The sequence below is a fragment of the Schistocerca americana genome, chromosome 7 (genome assembly GCF_021461395.2).
Source record: "Schistocerca americana isolate TAMUIC-IGC-003095 chromosome 7, iqSchAmer2.1, whole genome shotgun sequence".
Classification (NCBI taxonomy): Eukaryota; Metazoa; Arthropoda; class Insecta; order Orthoptera; family Acrididae; genus Schistocerca; species Schistocerca americana.
Window position 1 is genome coordinate 424509981 of NC_060125.1, and position 22563 is coordinate 424532543.

General features: G+C 40.3%; 1 protein-coding gene across 1 annotated transcript in view; it reads left to right on the top strand.

Annotated features, from left to right (window-relative positions):
• Nucleotides 1–13932, top strand: part of LOC124622342 (sialin-like) — a 50210-nt gene extending 36278 nt beyond the window's left edge. Inside the window, exons 8-10 of the mRNA XM_047148020.1 lie at nucleotides 143–384; nucleotides 5255–5416; nucleotides 13132–13932. Coding sequence (XP_047003976.1) covers nucleotides 143–384; nucleotides 5255–5404 — 392 coding nt within the window. The 3' untranslated portion in view covers nucleotides 5405–5416; nucleotides 13132–13932. The remainder of the gene's footprint in view (nucleotides 1–142; nucleotides 385–5254; nucleotides 5417–13131) is intronic.
• The last annotated feature ends 8631 nt before the right edge of the window (nucleotides 13933–22563 follow it).

A 22563-nucleotide genomic window follows, 5' to 3' on the forward strand; every position in this document is an offset into this window, starting at 1 on the left:
TACAAAGAAAATTGCACTGTTCTCACCATTCATTTTCTGAAAATTCTGCTTATGAGAGTAATCTCTAGTTGATCATTAATAATAATATAAGTGAAGTTAAATGTCTGAAAGAACTCATGTTCCCCATTTCTTTTTTTCACAGCCTGTATTGGACCTGCACTTTGCCTGTTGGGAGTGACACTTCTCGGATGTAATGTGACAGGAATTGTTGCGATGTTTGTCCTCACAATGGTTACACGGTGTGCAATTTATGGAGGTTCATACCTAAACCACATTGATATGTTTCCTCACGCTGCTGGAACTGCAGCAGGAATTGCACAGACATTCATCACTGTCCCAGGAATTATAACACCACTTGTTACAAGTGCATTCATTTCTGGACAGGTATGTTACCTTAAATGGAAGACTTCCACTAATATTAACATGACAGGTACTAAAATTCGACAACTATGACAGTATTTCAATTTTCTGCATTTATGCCTTTAGATAAGAATTCTTGTTTGAATAGTAATCTGTTGCACTAGTGTGTAATGATATGTGTTCTTGTACTTTACTGGTACCATTTATGTCTACCTTTGATACACATTTATGTATCTGGAAACAAGAGGAACAGCTATTAATAATATTTCACTGCTTTAAATTTCTTCCAGTAATCAGAATTTTCATAACTCGCTGTAAAAATGATATATTACTGAATGACTGAAAACACACACACACACACACACACACACACACACACACACACACACACCACACACACACACACACAGAAAGAGAGAGAGAGAGAGAGAGAGAGATATGAAAAACATGGACTATGGACACCATATGCTCTCTATGCCATTGGTGAAAATTTGCCTAGTATCCATATGGCATCCCTGACAGTTGAAGTTGACTTTGCCCAGCTGCTTTGCGCTTTTATTATGACCAATCACATAATGCGATTTTCTTATGCTCCTTTATCACCACAGTGTTGCTACAGTTTAGGCAGCTATTGCTTTCAGGTAGCATTCTCCATATCACAGTAAAAGATGGCAACAATCCAACTGTCTGTCAGAGATCTTCTTTTGCTGTATGGAGTAAAGTAATCACAACAAAATGGTGTGTGTCTATGTGCAGCAGAGGAGTGGGGAGTGAATAGAAGAGATATAGAGAAGCACAAAACAAAGGAAGGACACAGAATGAGACAAATGAATGAGATAAGGAGATGTAGGATAAGGACTAGCAGAGTGTAAAGGAGATTGGAGGATGTTCTAGATGGACCATTTCTATCTGTGCAGTTCAGGGGATGGTGACTGGTGGGAGACGATTAATGTGGTGTAGAAGCTGAAGTGACAGATTAAGTCACTGGTACAAAATGTTCAATTTCAACCTGAAGATTGCATGAAAATAAACAAAAGCAAAATGCAAACTGAAATAGGACATTTTTGCACAACTAAAGATCATGGACAATCCATAATGATGAACATGTCTAGTTTTGATCAAATCACTGAAGTTGCAGTGTGCTGCACATTCATTACCCAAATGGGTAGCCACAGTTTAGTGCTGGCCATATAACCATAAAGGATGATGCACAGCAGCCACAGTACAGCTGCTTGATGACATAACTGTTTTCACATGTAGCCCTAACTCTGATTATATAGGAAAGTAATGTGAAGGATTAGCAGCAGGAGGTAGTGGGTGGAGGAACAGCATAAAAATTGTATCTGAGACGTCTACCAAGGAATGTCATAAGAGGTGTTGGGCTGGAAGTGCAGGTTGGGCAAATGATAGAAGACAAATTTAGAAGGAGAAATCATTATTTTGAGTAAGATATGCATCATATCAAATGGCACACACTCCACTGCTCAAGTCAACACTGCCTTATGCCAGCCTATATGAGGTGCGGCTAGAAAAAAACCGGACTGATGCTGGAAAAAACATTTATTTACAATTATTTACAATTTCATGTTATCTCCTTCAATGTACTCTCCTCCTCGGTCTCTACACCGCTCCATACGAATTTTCCACTGTTCATAGCAATGCTGCAGATCATTTTCGGTAAGTCCATACATTACTTCTGTCGCTTTTTCTTTTACTGCTTCAACAGTCTCAAATCTAGTTCCTTTCAAAGCTGACTTGACTTTAGGGAAAAGAAAAAAGTCACAGGGGGCCAAATCAGGTGAGTAGGGTGGATGATCTAAGATGGGAATGTTGTGTTTTGCCAAAAACGTCTTCACTGACAATGCACTGTGAGCTGGGGCATTGTCTTGGTGAAGGATCCATGACTTTTTTCTCCACAAATCGTTCCGTTTTCTCCGTACTCGCTCACGTAGGGTAGCCAGGACGCTAATGTAGTAATGCTGATTCACTGTTTGTCCCTCTGGTACCCAATCAATGTGCACAATCCCTTTGATGTCAAAAAAAACAATCATCATTGCCTTGAATTTCGATTTTGACATTCGTGCTTTTTTTTGTCGTGGAGAACCAGGAGTTTTCCAATGCATCGATTGGCGTTTGGTTTCGGGATCGTAAGTAAAAAACCACGATTCATCGCAAGTAATAACATTTTGTAAGAAGGTGGGATCACTTTCAATGTTTTCCAGGATGTCAGAACAAATCATTCTTCGGTGTTCCTTCTGTTCAATTGTGAGACACTTTGGAACCATTTTTGAACACACTTTGTTCATGTTGAAACTTTCATGAAGAATCTGCCTAACACTTTCCTTGTCAACTCCTGTTAACTCAGACACTGCTCTGATTGTTAAACGGCGATCTTGTCGAACAAGTTTACCAATTTTTTCAATGTTTGCATCAGTTATTGCTGACAATGGTCTGCCAGTGCGAGTGTCATCACTGGTGTCTTCGCGGCCATCTTTAAATCGTTTAAACCACTCAAACACTTGTGTTCGCGATAAACAATCATCGCCGTACACTTGTTGTAACATTACAAACGTTTCACTTGCAGATTTTCCTAGTCTGAAACAAAATTTGATGTTAACACGCTGTTCTTTCTGTACACTCAACATTTTCTGACGCACAGACAAAACGTCAACTACTTAAAACAGACGCCACGGGCAGACTGAGTGCAGGAGGCAGATGAAACTCGAGCAGTAGGCGGAGCGAGAGTCACGTGACAGGCCACGTGACTTTCAGCCTTATTGCATTCGTTTTATTGTTTCACCAGTACTAGTCCGGTTTTTTTCTAGCCACACCTCGTATGTCAGAGTCTGGCGCGATCCCACCAGAGAGCATGCCCAATGATCAGTGTCATTTGAGTAGTGGCACCATATAGGTTGATAGTAGTTTTATACCAGCTACTTGGTTTCAATGATAATGTTGGGTGGTGCCATTACTCTCTGTTCTCCTCCGAGCAGAAACTGATGGGGGAAAAGATGCAGGTGGTACTTGGTCTGGATGAGCTATCATCAGTGAAGGCAGTGGGTTGATATACATGGGTGTTGCTTTGGATTGCTAACACAGGATAAGATCCAATGGGAAATGCCTGAGACACCATGGGACTTGAGATTCTGCCAGGAATGGGAAGCAGATACATGCCGGCCAGGGTGGTGAAGGTTAAGCTGGTTCCATTGCCACTGCAGAAGTCTGTGGGTGGAAGCCACGGTATACAACATGGACCAATGGTGGGCAGAGATAATTCTGTATCCAGGTTGAGTGGCACCTGAACTGCCACACCCACACTGTAGTGCTCACTCAGAAGGCAGAGGGCTGGGCACTAGTCACAGTATATTCAAAATGGTGTGATGAGGATGACCAAAAAACCACTCTAACTGCCTGCTGCCCTCAGCTGTGGTCGTCCTGTAAATAGCTAGAAACCTACAGAAAGCATTAGATGTGTTGTTTCACATCATTTCCTTGTGCAGCTGGGTTTTAAACATGGGGATCTCTCTGCGTGATTGTTGGAGGCCAGGTGAAAAGGTGTGGTGTGACTGTGTTGAAACCTATTACAGGTGAAAAAGCTTTTCTGGTAAGATGTAAACACCATCCCATTATGAGAAATCAAAATGCATGAGCCTGTGTACTGTGGCCAGGGGTGTGGACTGTTTACTATGGGGAATAGGTGTTAGCATGTCTTCATGAGTGAGCCTATCCAGCTCTGTTTCAGTGTTGCCAAGCACAATGGGTGGTCTTTGAAAAAAGGATGGGCTGCAATCACTTTAAGCTTTAAAATAGTTGTTGTTTGGGTGTGCATATCACATGGAGTCTTTAATGCACTGCAAAGCCCTTCAGACTGCACAGTATGCAAAAGTGTGGGAATAGCCTATCCCAGAAACATTGTCCACTTTGGTCTCAGCTGCTACCCGAAAATTTACTGGCCAAGTGACTCAATTATAAGTATTAAAACAGCAGACTTTCCTAGCAAAGGCAAGTGATGATATCAACAAGCTCAAAGATTTGTCTCACCTGCCTGCAACTCTTAAACTTAAGTAGACTGATTTAAAAATGACACAGAAGTACCAGTGTCAAAAAGTAATCCAAGAGGGTGTTTGTCAATGACTGTGTCCATGTACATAAAATAAAGAAAAGGCAATAACTCACCTATAGCTGACTGGCACATGATGCATGGAAGCACACAACAGAAAACAGCATTTACACTAGCTTTTGGGCTCTTGCTCTTTCTCTAGTTAAAGTACACACATTCATGCACACAATCATGCAGACACCCACACACATACGTCCATGGCAAGAGATGTGTCCAATTACATTTTTCTGGGCTACATCTCTAGAACTGGCAATTCTACAGATTGCTCACTCACTTGGGGAGTAGGAGGGAGGGATGGTGGAAGAGCATACACATGCAGCACAAGTTTCTGGCTTTGTGTATCTTACTTCTAGCATCTTGAAATACAGTTGGTTTGAAGAGAGCTCTGATGCAATAAACTCAAAATCAGTATGCTACATCTCAATCTTCCAGTGTAGTGTTCATAAAAAAATTACCATCTTTTTATCAGCAAAAGTTGATAGCCACATGTAACATGTACAGTGCAGAACTAACATCAAATACTGCCAGTTTGACAAACACTGTGTTGTGTTTTGGACAGTGGAGAGAGATACAGACACTATCTTACTATGTCTTTTATATTCCATCATAGTGGGAAATGTGCCAGTTCATTTGAAATATATTTATACTGTGTATGTGTGTATTGTTCCTCATAACAGCTTAATTCATCTTCACCTAAAAGAATTTGACCATTCAAAAACACCTTGAAGTCACTGAAGTAATGGAAAACCGCCAACTCTTTTCTTCTTTATACAGCAAAATATTCAGCAGTGGAGTAAAGTACTATATGTGATTATGGGTGTATCTGCCATTCCATACTTAGCCTATCTGTTATTTGGGACAGTTGAGGAGCAGGAAACACGATGGATGAACAAAAGGAAGGAAAAGGATGTGCCGAAGGTCTAACAAGTGCTGCAGGTGAGTCACTAAAACATACTCACTTCTTCCTTGTATAACAAATTCTTTGTACATTCGAGTATGCTTTATGACGACAGCATCAACATGAAGTTTCCATGAGACAGACAGGCCGCAGAGGCAGCAACTTACAGAATGATACTACATTTTGCTCACATAAGAATTGTGAAGATAAGATTACAAAAATAAATTCACACACAGAAGCATTCAAACAATCATTCTTCCTGTGCTCTATATGTGAATGGAACACAAAGAAACCCAAATAACTGGTACAATGGGACACACCCTCTGTCTTGCACCCCACAGTGGTTTGCAGAGTATGGATGTATATCTAGATGTAGATGATTTTATTCTGTGATGCAGAAATTACTGAGTTCTTCAAATATTTTTCATTCTACTGTCAGTTTCATTGGTATTGCTACAAATTTGTGTACAGAAAACTGTTCACATCCCAGTAGATTTATTGATATAATGTCAAGCTATTATAAAGTGAAGGTAAAATGAGAAGTTAAGAAGCACTTTCAGCTTAACACTGAAGAAAAGGAGGAACACTCATAGTAATATGGTATACAAAGGAAAATTTCTTCAGAAATTAAAGATGAGGAAGATAGAAATCAAAATGAAAGGAGCATGATTGATTAGAGCATTTGCAAAATATGATTACAGACTGAACAATGTTAAAACTGAGTTGAATGACACTTACAGAATAAAGTGTCATGTATGACTTTTTTATGCCTTCTATTTTATTATTTCTTGTGACTTCTTATCTCCTGAATAAGTACCTCTGAATTTTCTTTAAAAAATTAGTTTACTAATACTTACATGCTACTAACTTCATGCTTATCAAATACAACGTTTTTTTTATTGAATTTTAGATAACTATCTGGTCAACAGAATTGCACTAACATAGAAAAAATCTTGAAATAGTGAAATTAAGCTTGAAGTCAATGGAAGCTAAAAATTAAGTAAGAACCAACAGTAAAAGGTAATAATCAGTAAAATGTACAAAGCTTTGTTGAACCCTTTTTCACACTGTATTTGGATAACACACATTATATAAACATTACATCTTTCTAAAAAGGATATTTGATTACAAAAGCCTCAATTCAATAATTATTTATTTTGTCATATTAGCTACAATGCTACATTGTTTCTAGGAAGCTGTTACTTTTATCTGTTTTTATTGATGTTTTGAATGTTACTGAAGCTCTGGAAATCCAACCAAAAAATGTTGTAAATGGTTCTCAACCTCACACACTGTGCAAATTTCCTGATATTTGCATGAAGGAAGAAGTAAAAGAAATGATTTCTCCTAGTGCTGAGTTGTTGAACTGCAGACACACACACAAATAACTACAGCTTGTAACTGTCTTGTTCACTCTTTTCTTTGTACCTATCACTAAGTGACTCCTTCCATTTACTGTATTCCAGTCAGGACTTCTCTTTATTGTGTTAATGTTCCCTATATTCATTTAGGACTTCAGTCATTATTTCTGCTGTGCTATATAGATTGTTATATTGATCACATCCATTTTGGGATAAGGAATGAGTTCCAGCATATATTGACAGAGAAACATTAGCAATACAAATGATCCTGAATGACACTTTTATTTTATTTGTGCTTATAAATGCTACAAAATAACACTATCTACAATTAGGGACAACTTGTAGCTAAGTAATAATATTATTATTTTTTAAATTACTGATTTTCCATTAAACTAGTATTATTGCTTGCTGACCATTACTAAGAGCACACTCACAACTTGTCAGTGGTAACATTCACCCTTGAGTGGGAGCAAGTCAAGGACATGTGGCTCAAGTTTAAAAGAATCTTTGACCAGGCACTGGATAGACATATATCTTTTGTGACAGGAGGCTCTCTATGATATAGTCTCTGTGAAGAAATTTCTAAAGAAACAGTAACTGCTGCATAAAAGATATAAAACAAATCAAAGGGCTGTAGATAGATAGATGCTGAATGAAATGCATTTGGTTGCCAAAAGAGCACTGCAGGAAGTCTTCATTGATTACCAGAGCAGAATCTTATTGAAACATTTGGCTCCGTTTTGCAGTCACTGAAATAAAATCTTATACCCTCTCAACTCATGAAGTTTCAGTTCGTTTCTTTCTGCCCTTCTGGGTGCTTCACATTTTTTGTCAGTTAGTATAACATGCTAAGGATGCCTAGAATTTCAATAACAACTATAAAATATATACAATGGAAAATCCAGGATGGAATGCAACAATATTATGAAAAGGAAAGTTGCTACTCGCCATGTAGTGAATGCTGAGTCACAGATAGACACAATAAAAAGACTGTCACAAACAAAGCTTTTGGCCAGCAATGCCTTCATCAAAAATAGATGATAGGGGTGCACGTGTGCCCACACACACACACACACACACACACACACACACACACACACACATATAATTTTTATATGCACTACATATGTACTCTGTAAAACACAGTAAAGTCAGGTGTTGATCCAGCAGGTCATGATCCCCTGCACAAAGCAAGACCAAATTTAAATAAATTATTATGATCATATGATAATGTTGCATATATTTATTTTATGAAAAGGAAAGTTACTACTCACCGTTTAGAAGCGATGCTGAGTCACAGATGGGCACAACAAAAAGACTGTCAAAATAAAGCTTTCAGCCAGCAAGACCTTCATCAAAAATAGACAACAGCACACACACACACACACACACACACACACACACACACACACAGTGTGAGCTGCATGTGCGTGTGCCTGTGTGGGTGTGTATGTGTGGGTTGTCATATATCTTTGATGAAAGTCTTGTTGGCTGAAAGCTTTATTTGTGACAGTCTTTTTGAAGTGCCTATCTGTGACTCAGCATCTCTGCTATGTGGAGAGTAGCAACTTTCCTTTTCATAATATAAATATATGCAACATTTTCATATGATCATAATAATTTATTTAAATTTGGTTTTGCTTCGTGCAGGGGATCATGACCTGCTGGATCAGCACCTGACTTCACGGTGTGTTACAGAGTACATAGGTGGTGTATATAAAGGGTTTCAAACTACCTGTGAAAAACTCCTGCATGTAGTCCATTGCTTTCATCTACAACTACTGTGAAGTAATATTTTTCATTGTAATAGCAGATCCACTTGCACATTTAAGCATGATACCTGTTGATTGATGATCTGTACATCCACAAATTGGCATTGTTAACACAAACTCTACACAATTTTCTTCAATAATTTATAAAAGTATGGATTTTTCACTTCTGCAAAAGACAATGGAAACACAAAACACATGCAAGATACCAATTAAAATAAGATAATTCTAGAGTTGCTTTAGTATATGTAACTCATATTTAAGCAAAACATTAATGAAACTTGTTTTTGACTACTTTTACAAGGGTTGGAACTTTAATAGTGGCAACTACTTATTTACAGCTCATACAAAATAGATACATGTTTCAAAGTTTTACTGACCTTCAAAGTAGTCACCAGCATTGTGTATAACCTGTTGCCAGCAATGTGAAAGTTGTAGGATACTCTTAGCAGTGCCAGTTGTGTTGAAAGTTCATTTTTGGAACACAACCTTCGACCAGCTCAGAGATAGAAGTGATCACACTTTCTGCAGGACCTGACCATCATTTTGTAGGACAATGCTCAAGCGCGTACAGTGCAAGCTGTTACTGATTTGTAATTCTTCAAGCTTTCCCTGTGAGGCATTGTCATGTTGATTAATCAGGTTTCTGCTGGTTATTCACATGTTTCCTGCACGATATTTCAACTGCGTGACTCGCAGTCTTCTTCAGGTGCTGTCTGATACTGATTCCAGTGTGGAATGAGTTCTGTATTTACGCCTACGTTTTGCTAGGCGTGCCCACTGTGGACCGTGCCGTGTCTGGCACTCTGTCCTTGGTGTGTGCCAACCAATAACAACGGCTGTAGCATTTTCTTCTAGTCGCGGCTGTTCCGAACGCTGTGCGCATGCTTTGTGGTTATTATCCATTGTCAATATAGCTGAATTAAGTTCTGAATGGCGTCCAAGCTGTGCTAGACATTTATCTTCTGATTGTCATCATTTGAGTCCTTCTGTGAATTAGGACGTTCTGTTACCATGCCGTGCCGTGTTAGACAAGCTTTGACAAAGGAAGGGCAGACTGCTCAATTCTCTCTGTTTCCTGCTGCAACACCGAGAAGAGGACGTGGTTCCAGTATTTGCTAGAATCAAACATCACCTCAATTCTAGAGTGGCCAACAGAATTAAACATCGAGCATGCTTAGCATTGGTCAGGGAGAGAGTACATGACATGCGCCACCGACTTGATGTGATATCCAGAGTTGCTGGCTCTACACATTTTTATAGCAAATTCTCTAACCAGACAAGACTGGGATCAAGTTGACGGCACCTCCTGGTCCCTAGCTGAGTGCATGAGGAAGAAATTGGCATCCTGTCAACAAGCCAAGTCTGAACGTCTTAACCACAAAGTGCAGCTGAACGATGATGCTCACAATGTTGTCAACCTGAGTGAGAAGGAACTGGACGCGACCACCTTGAAAGTATTGGGCAAGGATCTCAATTTTGCAGTTACCCCCAGAAATATTCCAATTGTGGCCTTTGTCAGTGCAGTAGGGCAGGTGGCCCTAAAACTTCCTGCCAGTGAGGCTGAAGAAGTCCGACGAGAGACACGTAGGATGCTTACTAAAACCGAGCTGCCCAAATCAAACATCTCCGGTGACAAGAGGTTGGCTCTCAAACAACTCTGGGAAGATGACAACATTGTGGTGTTACCAGCAGATAAGGGGAATGCAACCAATATCCCACAGAAGGCAGATTATGATAGCAAGGTGCAACAACTTTTAGACAACCTGGCATACAGACCAACAGAAAGCGACCCCACAGACAAAGTGGATAAGAAGACCAGGGCTCTTCTAAAGGAAACCGGCCTTCCAGAAAAGACCATTGAGCAGCTAAGGGTTAAAGCACCAGTGCCACCCTGATTTTATGGCTTGCCTAAGGTGCGCAAGGAAGGGGTTCCTCTATGTCCAATAGTCAACAATATTGGCACGACCACCTGCCTCGCTGCTCAACACCTTAAGAAGATTCTCTCACCATGAGTGGGGAAGTGTGCCCATCACATTCACAACTCAGAGAATTTCCTACAACGCCTCAGGCAGCTACAGATCTTGGACTGTGACACAATGGTCAGTTTCGAGGTGGTCTCCCTGTGCACCCACGTACCACTGAATGATTCACTTGAGCTCAATGGATAAAAGTTCAACAGTGCGCTCCTGGACTTATTCAGATACATACTGACTTTGATGTACTTCCTGTATGGGGGTCAATTCTACAAGCAAATGGAAGGGGTAGCAATGGGCAACCCACTCTCACCAGTGGTGACCAATCTCTTTATGAATGATTTGGAGAAGACGCACATACATTGGCCCCAGATCAACCGAAATGCTTTTTTAGATATGTGGATGACACCTTTGTCATATGACCCCACGGGAGGGAAAGGCTTGATGTTTTCTTGGGCCACTTAAACTCATGCCACCCTAACATTAAATTCACCATGGAACTGGAGAAGTAAGGACTGCTCCCTTTCCTAGAGGTACTTGTTAGGAGGAAGGGAGATATTACCTTCAGTCATGGTGTGTACTGCAAACCCACTCACACCAACTTGTACCTGCAGGCCAGCAGTTGCCACCACCTGGCACAGAAAAACGGTGTAATCAGAACACTGGTTCACAGGGCATGAACTCTATCAGATTCGGATAATTTGGCAACAGTGTTCTACAAAAATGAGTACTCTTCTTGAAATCTTCAAAAGGTGCTGTGCCCTGTTTCCCCATGAGAGATTCCTGAAGAGATACAAGAAGAAATGGTGTGTTCCATCCACCCACCAAGATTAAGGCTCTGCTAGGGAGTGGGAAGGATGACCTGCACCTACAGAAACTGGGTGTTTACCACATACCATGTGAATGTGGTATGGCATACATTGGCCAGACAACCAGGACAATTAACAACAGGTGCAAAGAGCACCAAAGCTACAAAATACTGAGACAGGCAACCAAGTCATCAATTGCCGAACATTGTTTAGAACTCAATCATTCTATGAAGTACAGTGATGCAAAGATTTTAACACAAACATTGAGATACTGGGACAGTGTCATCAAAGAATCTAATGAGATTAAGGTTGCAGAGAATCTCATTAACCGGGACACCAGTTTCCAGCTGAGCTCGGCTTGGAACTCAGCACTTGATGTTCTGAGGACGCAACGTAGACAACACCCAGACCCTACGGGGCACAAGCATAAGGATGGAATTAGAGATGACAGCCCAATACATGCAACCAAGGACATACGTGAAATGGCACCTCAGACAACAGACAAAGTATCTGAGGACGCACTTCCGAGTCTCGAGCAACGATCTGAACACAATCGTCCTGAAAATAATGCTGCAGCCACTCCTGGGGGGCGAAAACTTCGGACGAAACGCCTAACACAAGACAGAATGGTAACAGAACGTCCTAATTCACAGAAGGACTCAAATGATGACAATCGGAAGATAAAATGTCTAGCACAGCTTGGACGCCATTCAGAACTTAATTCAGCTATATTGACAATGGCTAATAACCATAAAGTACGCACACAGCATTCGGAACGGCTGCAGCTAGAAGAAAATGCTACAGCCATTGCTATTGGACGGTGCTCACCACATACAGAGTGCCAGACGCAGCGTAGGCATAAATACCGGACTCGTTCCACACTGGAATCGGTATCAGACGGAACCTGAAGAAGACTGTGACTCATGCATTTGAAATATTGTGCAGGAAAGACACGAATAATTGGCAGAAACTCAATTAATCAACATGTTACTGATTTGTTTGACTGATGGGGCTGCTAAGTGCTATACCACCTACTGCACTCCCCTGACTTAAGCCCTTGTAACTTCAATTTGATTTCTAAACTGAAGGAAACACTTCACGGCACTCACTTCAGAGCTCCTACAGTTTTGTCAGGCAACAGATTGTGCTGCTTTAACTGTCAACACAACTGGCACTGCTAAGAGTATCCTATGACTTCCACATTGCTGACAATGTGTAATACACAATGCTGGTGACTACTCTGAAGGTCAGTAAAATTTTGAAACACGTATCTATTTTGTAAGAGCTGTAAATAAATAGTTGCCACTATTAAAGGTTCAACCCTCGTATTTCTTGTTTCTGGGTGTTGTAGTAATTTGAATTATAACTTTCAATTGCTTCTTGTTTATCCTCCTTAGTGCCCTGTGAATAAATCAGTTTGTGTGTGTGGGGGGGGGGGGGGGGTGTATTTAAGTGATATTAATTGAGAAGTCATCTGTACGTGTATTTCGCAGAGAATCATTTTAGTTCTATAGCTTAAAAAAAAAGTATTTCAGCTGTGTGCTAATTCAAACACAGGTTTGTATAAATTCTTGAACACAGTTTTTGTAACTGTGGATATGTCGGTTATTGAATGCTGGAAAGATATTTAGACATTTAAATCTAAGCGTGAATTCATATTCAGATGAGTCCGTAATTAATGCTACTGTCAAACTATATTAAGTAGAGTATGTTTTGTTTCAACTACTAAATAAATCCACCTGTAAAAGACAGACCCTACATTTTGGTACCTCTGTAAAAAAAAAGTATAAATTACAAATGACAATAATGACCATAATTAAATCAACAATTCTTTTCAGATATGTTCCAGGAGACAGTATGCAACACAACATGTGAAGAATAACAGAAGATGAAAATTCTGACAACAGTATTTATGACTTGAAGACTGCTCAAATTCATTGTAGAATCTGTCCAACTTAGAGTGAAAATAGGCCTCAGTACTGTTGGAAGTAAATTACTTCTACCTGAGAGGGAAAGTATTAATAGGCTAATTAAATCACGAAGCAAAATAACAGACAAAAAGTGGAAATTTTCCATATGATTGACAACTGTATCAAACAGTAGGAGCACATGACCATGACAGTCAGGGTGCCAGAAATAGGAATCTCACAGTTTTTAGTGAACATAAGAGAAATGGTCATGGCATGAAGCCAGTGAAACAGATGGAAGGCAAGAGGAAATAATACAATAGTGGAAATGAAAGTGGCCACAGAATGGAATAACATGAAATGAAAAGGGAGTTATAGGCGAGAGCTAGGGAAGTTAAATGTAGTATGTAAACACGATTGTAACAGACATAGGGAAAGAAGTGTGCAATTGCCTGAAGGCAATATATTATTTCTGCTGTCACATGCAATAGCAGAAGAGGACGTACAAGGTAGACCACAATATTACTCATACTTCTAAATGAGTAATAATGAGCAGAATATGTGTTATGAACACATATAAATAATTGTAATGTATGTAACAACACACAGTTCAATCTACATCGGTGTGTACTTTGAAATCAACTCATAAATAGTCTGTTCTTTATATCACTTATATAAATACTACAAGAAATATCTATTTTTTCCAGTGCAAATCTGTATATTTGAACTATGTTGTGGAATAAATAAAATAATGTTTAAATTTAAAATCATATATTTTCATTTGTATTATTATAACCGACCAGCACTGGATTCCAGACATAATATTTACCTGTTGTTGGTTTTGATGTAGATTCTTCGTTATGCACCATTTCACCAGTGCTATGTATCCTTTCAAATTTTCAGTACATATCTATATTTTTGTCAAAGAATATGTCTAATGTTTGATTTCAGTATCAGTTCATTTGCAATAAATCATGAAACATTAAAAAGTATACTCCAAAACGTCTTCAGAGATTTCAAAGCTATAAAAATTAAAAAATTAACAATGCCCTCTGGAGCAAAAACAACTGTTAACATGATATTGAGAGATACTACTACAAAAATGTTAATAAATATGTAGCACTTTAACCTGCAATCATCTGGCAAAAACCACACACGATAAATAAAACTGACATGGAAAAAAATAATTATAATTTTCAAACAAAATCCTTTAAATCTCTTCGGTAAAATTATATGTCATGCAATACAATATTCACCATTTAGCAGACAGGCCATACTTGACTGACTGTACTAGAGTTGGTAATACAGCACCCAGCAGTTCTCTTCTTAGAACTGAAGTATTATGCAATATTAATCAAAATTAAGGACACACATTTAATAATCAACTACTATGACAACTGGTACAAATGCAATCCAGCGAAATACTGTATATTTACATTTTACATTTAGAGTTTGTTTATGTCTTATTGAATTGCCTATGCACACCAGTCAGAAATGTCGGTAAATATATGTGTTGTACTTAAGATACGTCTAATGCAGTTCTGTAAAACGATTTCCTTATTAATTATTACCTTGGCTCTCAAGCTTAACAACATAACTCCAAAATATACACTTCCTAAATAGTCTACTTGCTCACAAAGCTAAATTCACACTTAACTTGAGTCAATCTGCAGTATGCAATACTGTCGTTAAAAATGTAAGAATAGCAATGTTATTTGAATTGACAACAGGAAAAAAAGGAAAAACATAGAGAACAGTAAGTCACATGTATTTTTCCTCTCATTGATACATAGCTCCCATTGAACTAAACTTTTAACTCAATATTGACAATAGTTTTACAACAAATTATGTAAAATCCTACCTAAACTTCAAAACAAATGCTCATAAACAGTCACATAATAACATTCCATGGGTGTATTGGCAGTCCATAATGTCCAATGGGCACAATATTTCAGCAATCAGACATCTCTGACTGTCTGATCAACAAATATGCAGGGAGAAACTGAAGAATCACTGTCACAGAACAATTAACTACAATATTTCAGTGATCAGACTTCCCTGGCTGTTCAATCTACAAATCAGCCTTCCTTACTTAAACAATGGAAACTTCACGTAGGAATATCAACAATGTAGGAAAAGATAGACTGCTACTTACTGTAAAGAAGACACATTGGGTTGCAGACAGGTACAATTAAGATACACTTAGACACAGGTTTCAGCCACAGCCTTCAGCAGCAAAACAGAAACGTAGAAACACACCCATTCATACACACAGGCAAGCACACCTCACACACACATGACCGCTAACTCCAGTAGAACAAGTGCAGTGTCAGGAGGACTTGGAGCAGGTAAGTGGGGAAAAAAAAGGAGAGGAGTAGAGGAAGGTGTGTGGGTGAATTGGCACAGGGCAGCAAACAAAGAGGCTGGGAGCTGAGAATGGGGAGGAGGTGGTAAGACAGACGGGGTGGAAACTGTTTGGTGAAGGGTGTGGGGACAATTTGTTACTTTAGGTTGAGTCAGGGATAATTAAGGGAGTGGAGAATGTGTTGCAAGGTTAACTCCCATCTGTGCAGTTAAGAAAAGCTGTTGGTGGAGGGGAGCATCCAGATGCCTTGGGTAGTGAAACAGCCACTGAAATCATACGTGTTATGCTCACCTACATGTTGTGCGACTGGGTGGTTAGTTTGCTCTTTGTCACAGTATGGCAGTGGCCATTCATCCTGGTGGACAGCTGGTTGGTAGTCACATCAATATCAAAAGCTGTGCAATAGTTGCAGCAGAGCTTGTAAATGACATAGCTTCTTTGACAGGTGGTGCAACCCCAAGAACCAGCCACAAAGGAGTGCCTCCCTTAATCACCCAGTACCACCCTGAACTAGAACAACTGAACCACATCCTTCACCAGGGCTTTGATTACCTATCATCAAGCCCTGAAATGAGGGATATCACACACGAGGTGCTTCCCACCTCTCCTAAAGTTATGTTCCATTGCCCATCCAACCTCCAAAACATCCTCATCCATCCCTATGCCATTCCCAACCCCAATATCTCTCCACAAGGATCCTGTCCCTGTGGAAGACCCAGGTGCAACACCTGCCCAATCTACCCAACCAGCATTTCCTATTCCAGTCCTGTGACATGTTTATCCATCCTATCAGAGGCTGGGCCACCTGTGAAAGCAGTCACATCATTTACCAGCTCTGCTGCAACTATTGCACAGCTTTTTATATTGGTATGACAGCCAACCAGCTGTCCACTGGAATGAACAGCCACACCAAACTGTGGCCAAGAGTAAAGTGGACCACCCTGCACCACAACATACAGCTGAGCATAACATGTTTGATTTCAATGGCTGCTGACTACCTGAGCCATCTGGATCCTCCACTCCACCACCAGCTTTTCTGAACTGAGCAGATGGGAGTTATCCCTACAACACATTCTCCACCCATGTAATTACCCAGGCCTCAACCTACGCTAACATATTGTCCCCACACACCCACCTAACTGTTTCCACCCACTCTGTCCTATCATCTCCCCATTCTCATCTCCCAACCTCTTTTAATTGCTGTCCTCTGCCAACACACCTGCCCATCTTTCCCTGCTCCTCTCCTTTTTTCTCCATTTCCCTGCCCCACAACTTCCTGAAGCTGCACCTGTTGGCATTCTAGTCCCTGCACACTTTGCCAGACAGTGCTTCTCTGTCCCCCATCTGTACACTATTATCCCTTCCCCTTCCCCAACCCCTCCAGATTGCTGCTTCCATCACATATGATAGTTGCATTCTGGCCTGAGCTGCTAGAGTTGGCAGTCATGTGAGCATGAAATGCGGTTGCTTATGTGCATGAATGGTCCATGTTTCTCTGTTTTTCTTTTGCTGATGAAGGCTGTGGCCGAAAGCTTTGTGTAAGTGTATTTTAATTTGCCCATCTGCAACTTAACATGTCTTCTTTACTGTAAGTAGTAGTTTGTCTTTTCCTACAATGATTTACTTAAAACACACTTAATTTTTTTGAAGTACAGTTCATTTATACGCTGTTAATGGGAGATGGAGCAATAAGTGTTACTTCAAAGGGAAATAACAAGAGAGAGAGAGAGGAGGTACTTTTTCTTAGGCTTGTGTTGATGGTCAACACAAAATAATTCTGATACATCTCTGTCTATAAGTTGAACAGTGAAACTAATCCATCATAAATATGCAGTTACAGGCATGATTATTTTCTCTCTATCTCAACACCACGACACCATCACACCATGGCTGGATTTAGCTCACAGTGGTCAAATGGCACTGGTGCTATGTACCACATGTTCATAAAACATAAAAATACACTCCTGGAAATGGAAAAAAGAACACATTGACACCGGTGTGTCAGACCCACCATACTTGCTCCGGACACTGCGAGAGGGCTGTACAAGCAATGATCACACGCACGGCACAGCGGACAAACCAGGAACCGCGGTGTTGGCCGTCAAATGGCGCTAGCTGCGCAGCATTTGTGCACCGCCGCCGTCAGTGTCAGCCAGTTTGCCGTGGCATACGGAGCTCCATCGCAGTCTTTAACACTGGTAGCATGCCGCGACAGCGTGGACGTGAACCGTATGTGCAGTTGACGGACTTTGAGCGAGGGCGTATAGTGGGCATGCGGGAGGCCGGGTGGACGTACCGCCGAATTGCTCAACACATGGGGCATGAGGTCTCCACAGTACATCGATGTTGTCGCCAGTGGTCGGCGGAAGGTGCACGTGCCCGTCGACCTGGGACCGGACCGCAGCGACGCACAGATGCACGCCAAGACCGTAGGATCCTACGCAGTGCCGTAGGGGACCGCACCGCCACTTCCCAGCAAATTAGGGACACTGTTGCTCCTGGGGTATCGGCGAGGACCATTCGCAACCGTCTCCATGAAGCTGGGCTACGGTCCCGCACACCGTTAGGCCGTCTTCCGCTCACGCCCCAACATCGTGCAGCCCGCCTCCAGTGGTGTCGCGACAGGCGTGAATGGAGGGACGAATGGAGACGTGTCGTCTTCAGCGATGAGAGTCGCTTCTGCCTTGGTGCCAATGATGGTCGTATGCGTGTTTGGCGCTGTGCAGGTGAGCACTACAATCAGGACTGCATACGACCGAGGCACACAGGGCCAACACCCGGCATCATGGTGTGGGGAGCGATCTCCTACACTGGCCGTACACCACTGGTGATCGTCGAGGGGACACTGAATAGTGCACGGTACATCCAAACCGTCATCGAACCCATCGTTCTACCATTCCTAGACCGGCAAGGGAACTTACTGTTCCAACAGGACAATGCACGTCCGCATGTATCCCGTGCCACCCAACGTGCTCTAGAAGGTGTAAGTCAACTACACTGGCCAGCAAGATCTCCGGATCTGTCCCCTATTGAGCATGTTTGGGACTGGATGAAGCGTCGTCTCACGCGGTCTGCACGTCCAGCACGAACGCTGGTCCAACTGAGGCGCCAGGTGGAAATGGCATGGTAAGCCGTTCTACAGGACTACATCCAGCATCTCTACGATCGTCTCCATGGGAGAATAGCAGCCTGCATTGCTGCGAAAGGTGGATATACACTGCACTAGTGCCGACATTGCGCATGCTCTGTTGCCTGTGTCTATGTGCCTGTGGTTCTGTCAGTGTGATCATGTGATGTATCTGACCCCAGGAATGTGTCAATAAAGTTTCCCCTTCCTGGGACAATGAATTCACGGTGTTCTTATTTCAATTTCCAGGAGTGTATAAGAGGCCCTAAGTACCTCAACATTTAATTTAAAACTAAAAACACAAAGTTAATAGCTGTATTATCATCATTCTTGTGTGATGAAAAAATCTGTATGAAAGCTTGTAAAAACACTTGAAAAGAAAAGAATTTTGTTTAGGTTGGTTGGTTTTTTGGGGGAAGAGACCAAACAGCGAGGTCATAGGTCTCATCGAATTAGGGAAGGACAGGGAAGGAAGTCGGAACCATCCCAGCATTTGCCTGGAGTGATTTAGGGAAATCACGGAAAACCTAAATCAGGATGGCCGGACACGGGATTGAACCGTCGTCCTCCCGAATGCGAGTCCAGTGTGCTAACCACTGCGCCACCTCGCTCGGTAATTTTGTTTAGAAGACAGTCCCTAAGTAAGTTGCCCCCTCAAACAAAAAAGGTAAATCACAAAGCCTGCCTCACAACCAGAAGCTGCAGTGCCTCATAGACATATGCAGGGGCATCTGTTTTTGCAGACATCTAGCCCTTGATCCACAGCCAAATTGCCAACTGTAAGCTACATGTTAGCAAATCCGACAAACCGCACTGCAGCTGGCTGAAGTTGCTGCCACTCTCTCAGTATTTACAGTGGTCTTTTGTATGTGCTATACATTCAGCCTTCTCAGTTAATGGTTCTGAAACTATACCAAGTATTTACAAGTTCTAGTACCAATTGGTTTTTATCTCTTCAATTCCTCATCGTGGAAGAGCTCCTATCAGGTTTTACAAAAATATTACAGGAAAACCTAACCCTGAAATTTTCAGTTACATTTCAGACATTGAAGTTGGGATGCCAATCAATATGAAATTCTGCAACTATTTTTTAGTAGATAGGCAATATGTATCAAAATTCTGGCACACTGGATCCTGATGTTGTATCTGTATTTTCAAGAATACTGGATGTCACTCCTTACTTAGTTTGAAATCTGTATCACAACTGACGTCACCACCTCCATCTAGATAGAAAGAACAAGGCAAAGGCGCAAAAAAGTATATTTTATAATGGGATAAAACTGTATAACAAATTACCACAGGAAATTAAAGAAATAAATGAGCCCCTCAGTTTCAGACAAAAGATTAAAACCTTCTTAGTAAGTAAAAGTTGTTACACAGTAAAAGAATATTTAACATAAATGTAGATTATTAGCAACATATGACATTATCACCAAAATATAATGTAATTATAAATGTGTGTCTGACTAGTTACAAAAACTACACAAAATATGAGAAATCTGTTTTACTGTAAATGTAAATGTGTGCTCATGTATTATAAACTGACGACATCCATACAATATACATTGTTCCATGGATGAATAAATAAATAAATAAATAAATAAATAAAAAACTCCATTCCAGTGGATTTTGAGTTTGCAGTTGTCAAGCATTACACTGTATTCTGGACTGTAAAAGTAATTCCATGAGCAAGAAAGTAGTCTGTTACTACCATTTACACCTGACCTGAAATTTAAATCTTAAGTTTCTTCTTAATGTTTATATACTACACGATACAATCTGAAAGGATGTATGATGAAATATAATTTAGCATCATTGTCCAGCTGTACAAATGAGAAGAATATAAAGTCATCTACACACTGTAACGTATCTGTTCTTTTCCCTCATACTCTTTCTTGAACACTGTTGTATTGGGAGTTTGAGAAATCCATGTACCCCTGTTGTTGTTGTACAACTGGGCACAGATACATTTTGTTTTATTGCTATCCCTACTTTGAAGCTGATAAAAAGCAATGTTGTCAGTAGTGCACTGTTTTGGTAGTCAAGCCATGGCTGACGTTAGCACTCACAGTTACACTGTTGAAAAGTGATCACTAGCAATCATGTGGGTGCACAAACAACAGGTCAAACAATAACAGAATCTTGACATGTCTTTAGATTGCTTTAGCAAGGTTGCACCTGTTGAAACAACTCTGCTTCATTGGGAGGCATATGCTCTACCATCGACTAAACCAGGCTGTGATACTGGCAAAAGCATCTAACCCAAAAAAAAAAAAAAAAAAAAAAGCAGCAGAACCAAGTTCCACACCTGAAGATATTCAAGATACAACAAGAAGAACTGGGCACTGGAAACCAGAAGCAGTACCTACAGGAGACCCACTAAGGACATCAGCAGATCCAGTCTCAAAAGTATCACCAAAGGAGACCCACTAAGGACATCAGCAGATCCAGTCTCAAAAGTATCACCAAGGGCATCTAATTTTACATGTATCAGTGAACACCAACAATCAGCAACTACTACCCCAGCAACGGGAGGAAGTTCAGCAACTCCAGTGAGAAGAAATGTAAGGCGACGATGTCATCTACAAGATTTTTATTCCCAAAAAGCCTCAACACCAAATTAGAATAACTAGTGCACCTATCAACACCACCTCCAGTAGCAGTCCTTGCAGTAAAGACAGAAACCACCTCAATATCGACCACACAAGTAAAATGACCAGAGAGATGGAGAACAGCCCTTTTCACCATCAGGACATTTTCTTACGACCAATGGAAAAAACCAGCTCACGCTTCTAGATGAGAATGAAGATTTCTCACACAATTTAAATTCATGAAAAAAGGTAAGTAGTCAACCAAGTACAATCAGAACAAACCTAAAATATTACCAGGTCACTCTTCTTCATCAGAATATACAGTCACTTAGGAGTAAAGTAAGAGAGCTTGAAATCTTGCTATCAAGTGAACTCAGATATGTTAATATACTGTGCTTAACTGAACACTGGCTGAAAGAAATGAGTTAAAGACAGTGAAAATAACAGATTATGTGTTAGCAGCACAAACTTGTAGAAATCAGTTTACATGTGGAGGGAACTGCATATACATAAAGAAAGATATCTAATTGAATAACTTAGACAATGTTGAATCCTTAAACACTGAGAAAGATTTTGAAATATCAGGCATAGAAATTCCAGCATTCAAGTTAATTGTAATATGTTTATATAGATCTCCAGATACCCACCTAAAAAAATTCAATACTCAGCTTGATACTTTACTAAATGAAGTAGCAACAAATCGAAAATCAGTTCTTATATGTGGAGATCTAAATGCAGACTTTAATAAGCAAAGCAATTCAAAATCTGAGCTGATGAACATATTAACAGCCAATAATTTGGAGATTACAATCCACTCCCCTACATGTGAAACGAATCATTCTAGTACTACCATAGACCAAATAATAATAAGCTCCAAAACAAAATATAAATCAGTTGTAATTAAAGCTGGACTGGCAGACCATCACGCACAGGCTATAAGTTTTTGTGTAAACACTAATCCATCCTATAATTATATGAGAAAGACTACACACATGGGCAGAACTTTCAGTAATACTGCAGTACAAACATTCCAGAATTATCTCCAACAAGAATCATGGGAGATAGTGAATAGTACAGAAAATATTTCTGATAAGTTTCAGACATTCATGAATAATTTTAAATATTATTTTGATCTTGCTTTTCCATTGAAAGCCAAAACAACTCAAACCACTAAAAGCAACAAGTGGATTACTAGTGGTATAAGGAAATCTTGTGCTAGAAAACGGTACCTTCACAATATTGCAAGAAGCTACAACACAACTCAGGAGTTTGATAGTTAC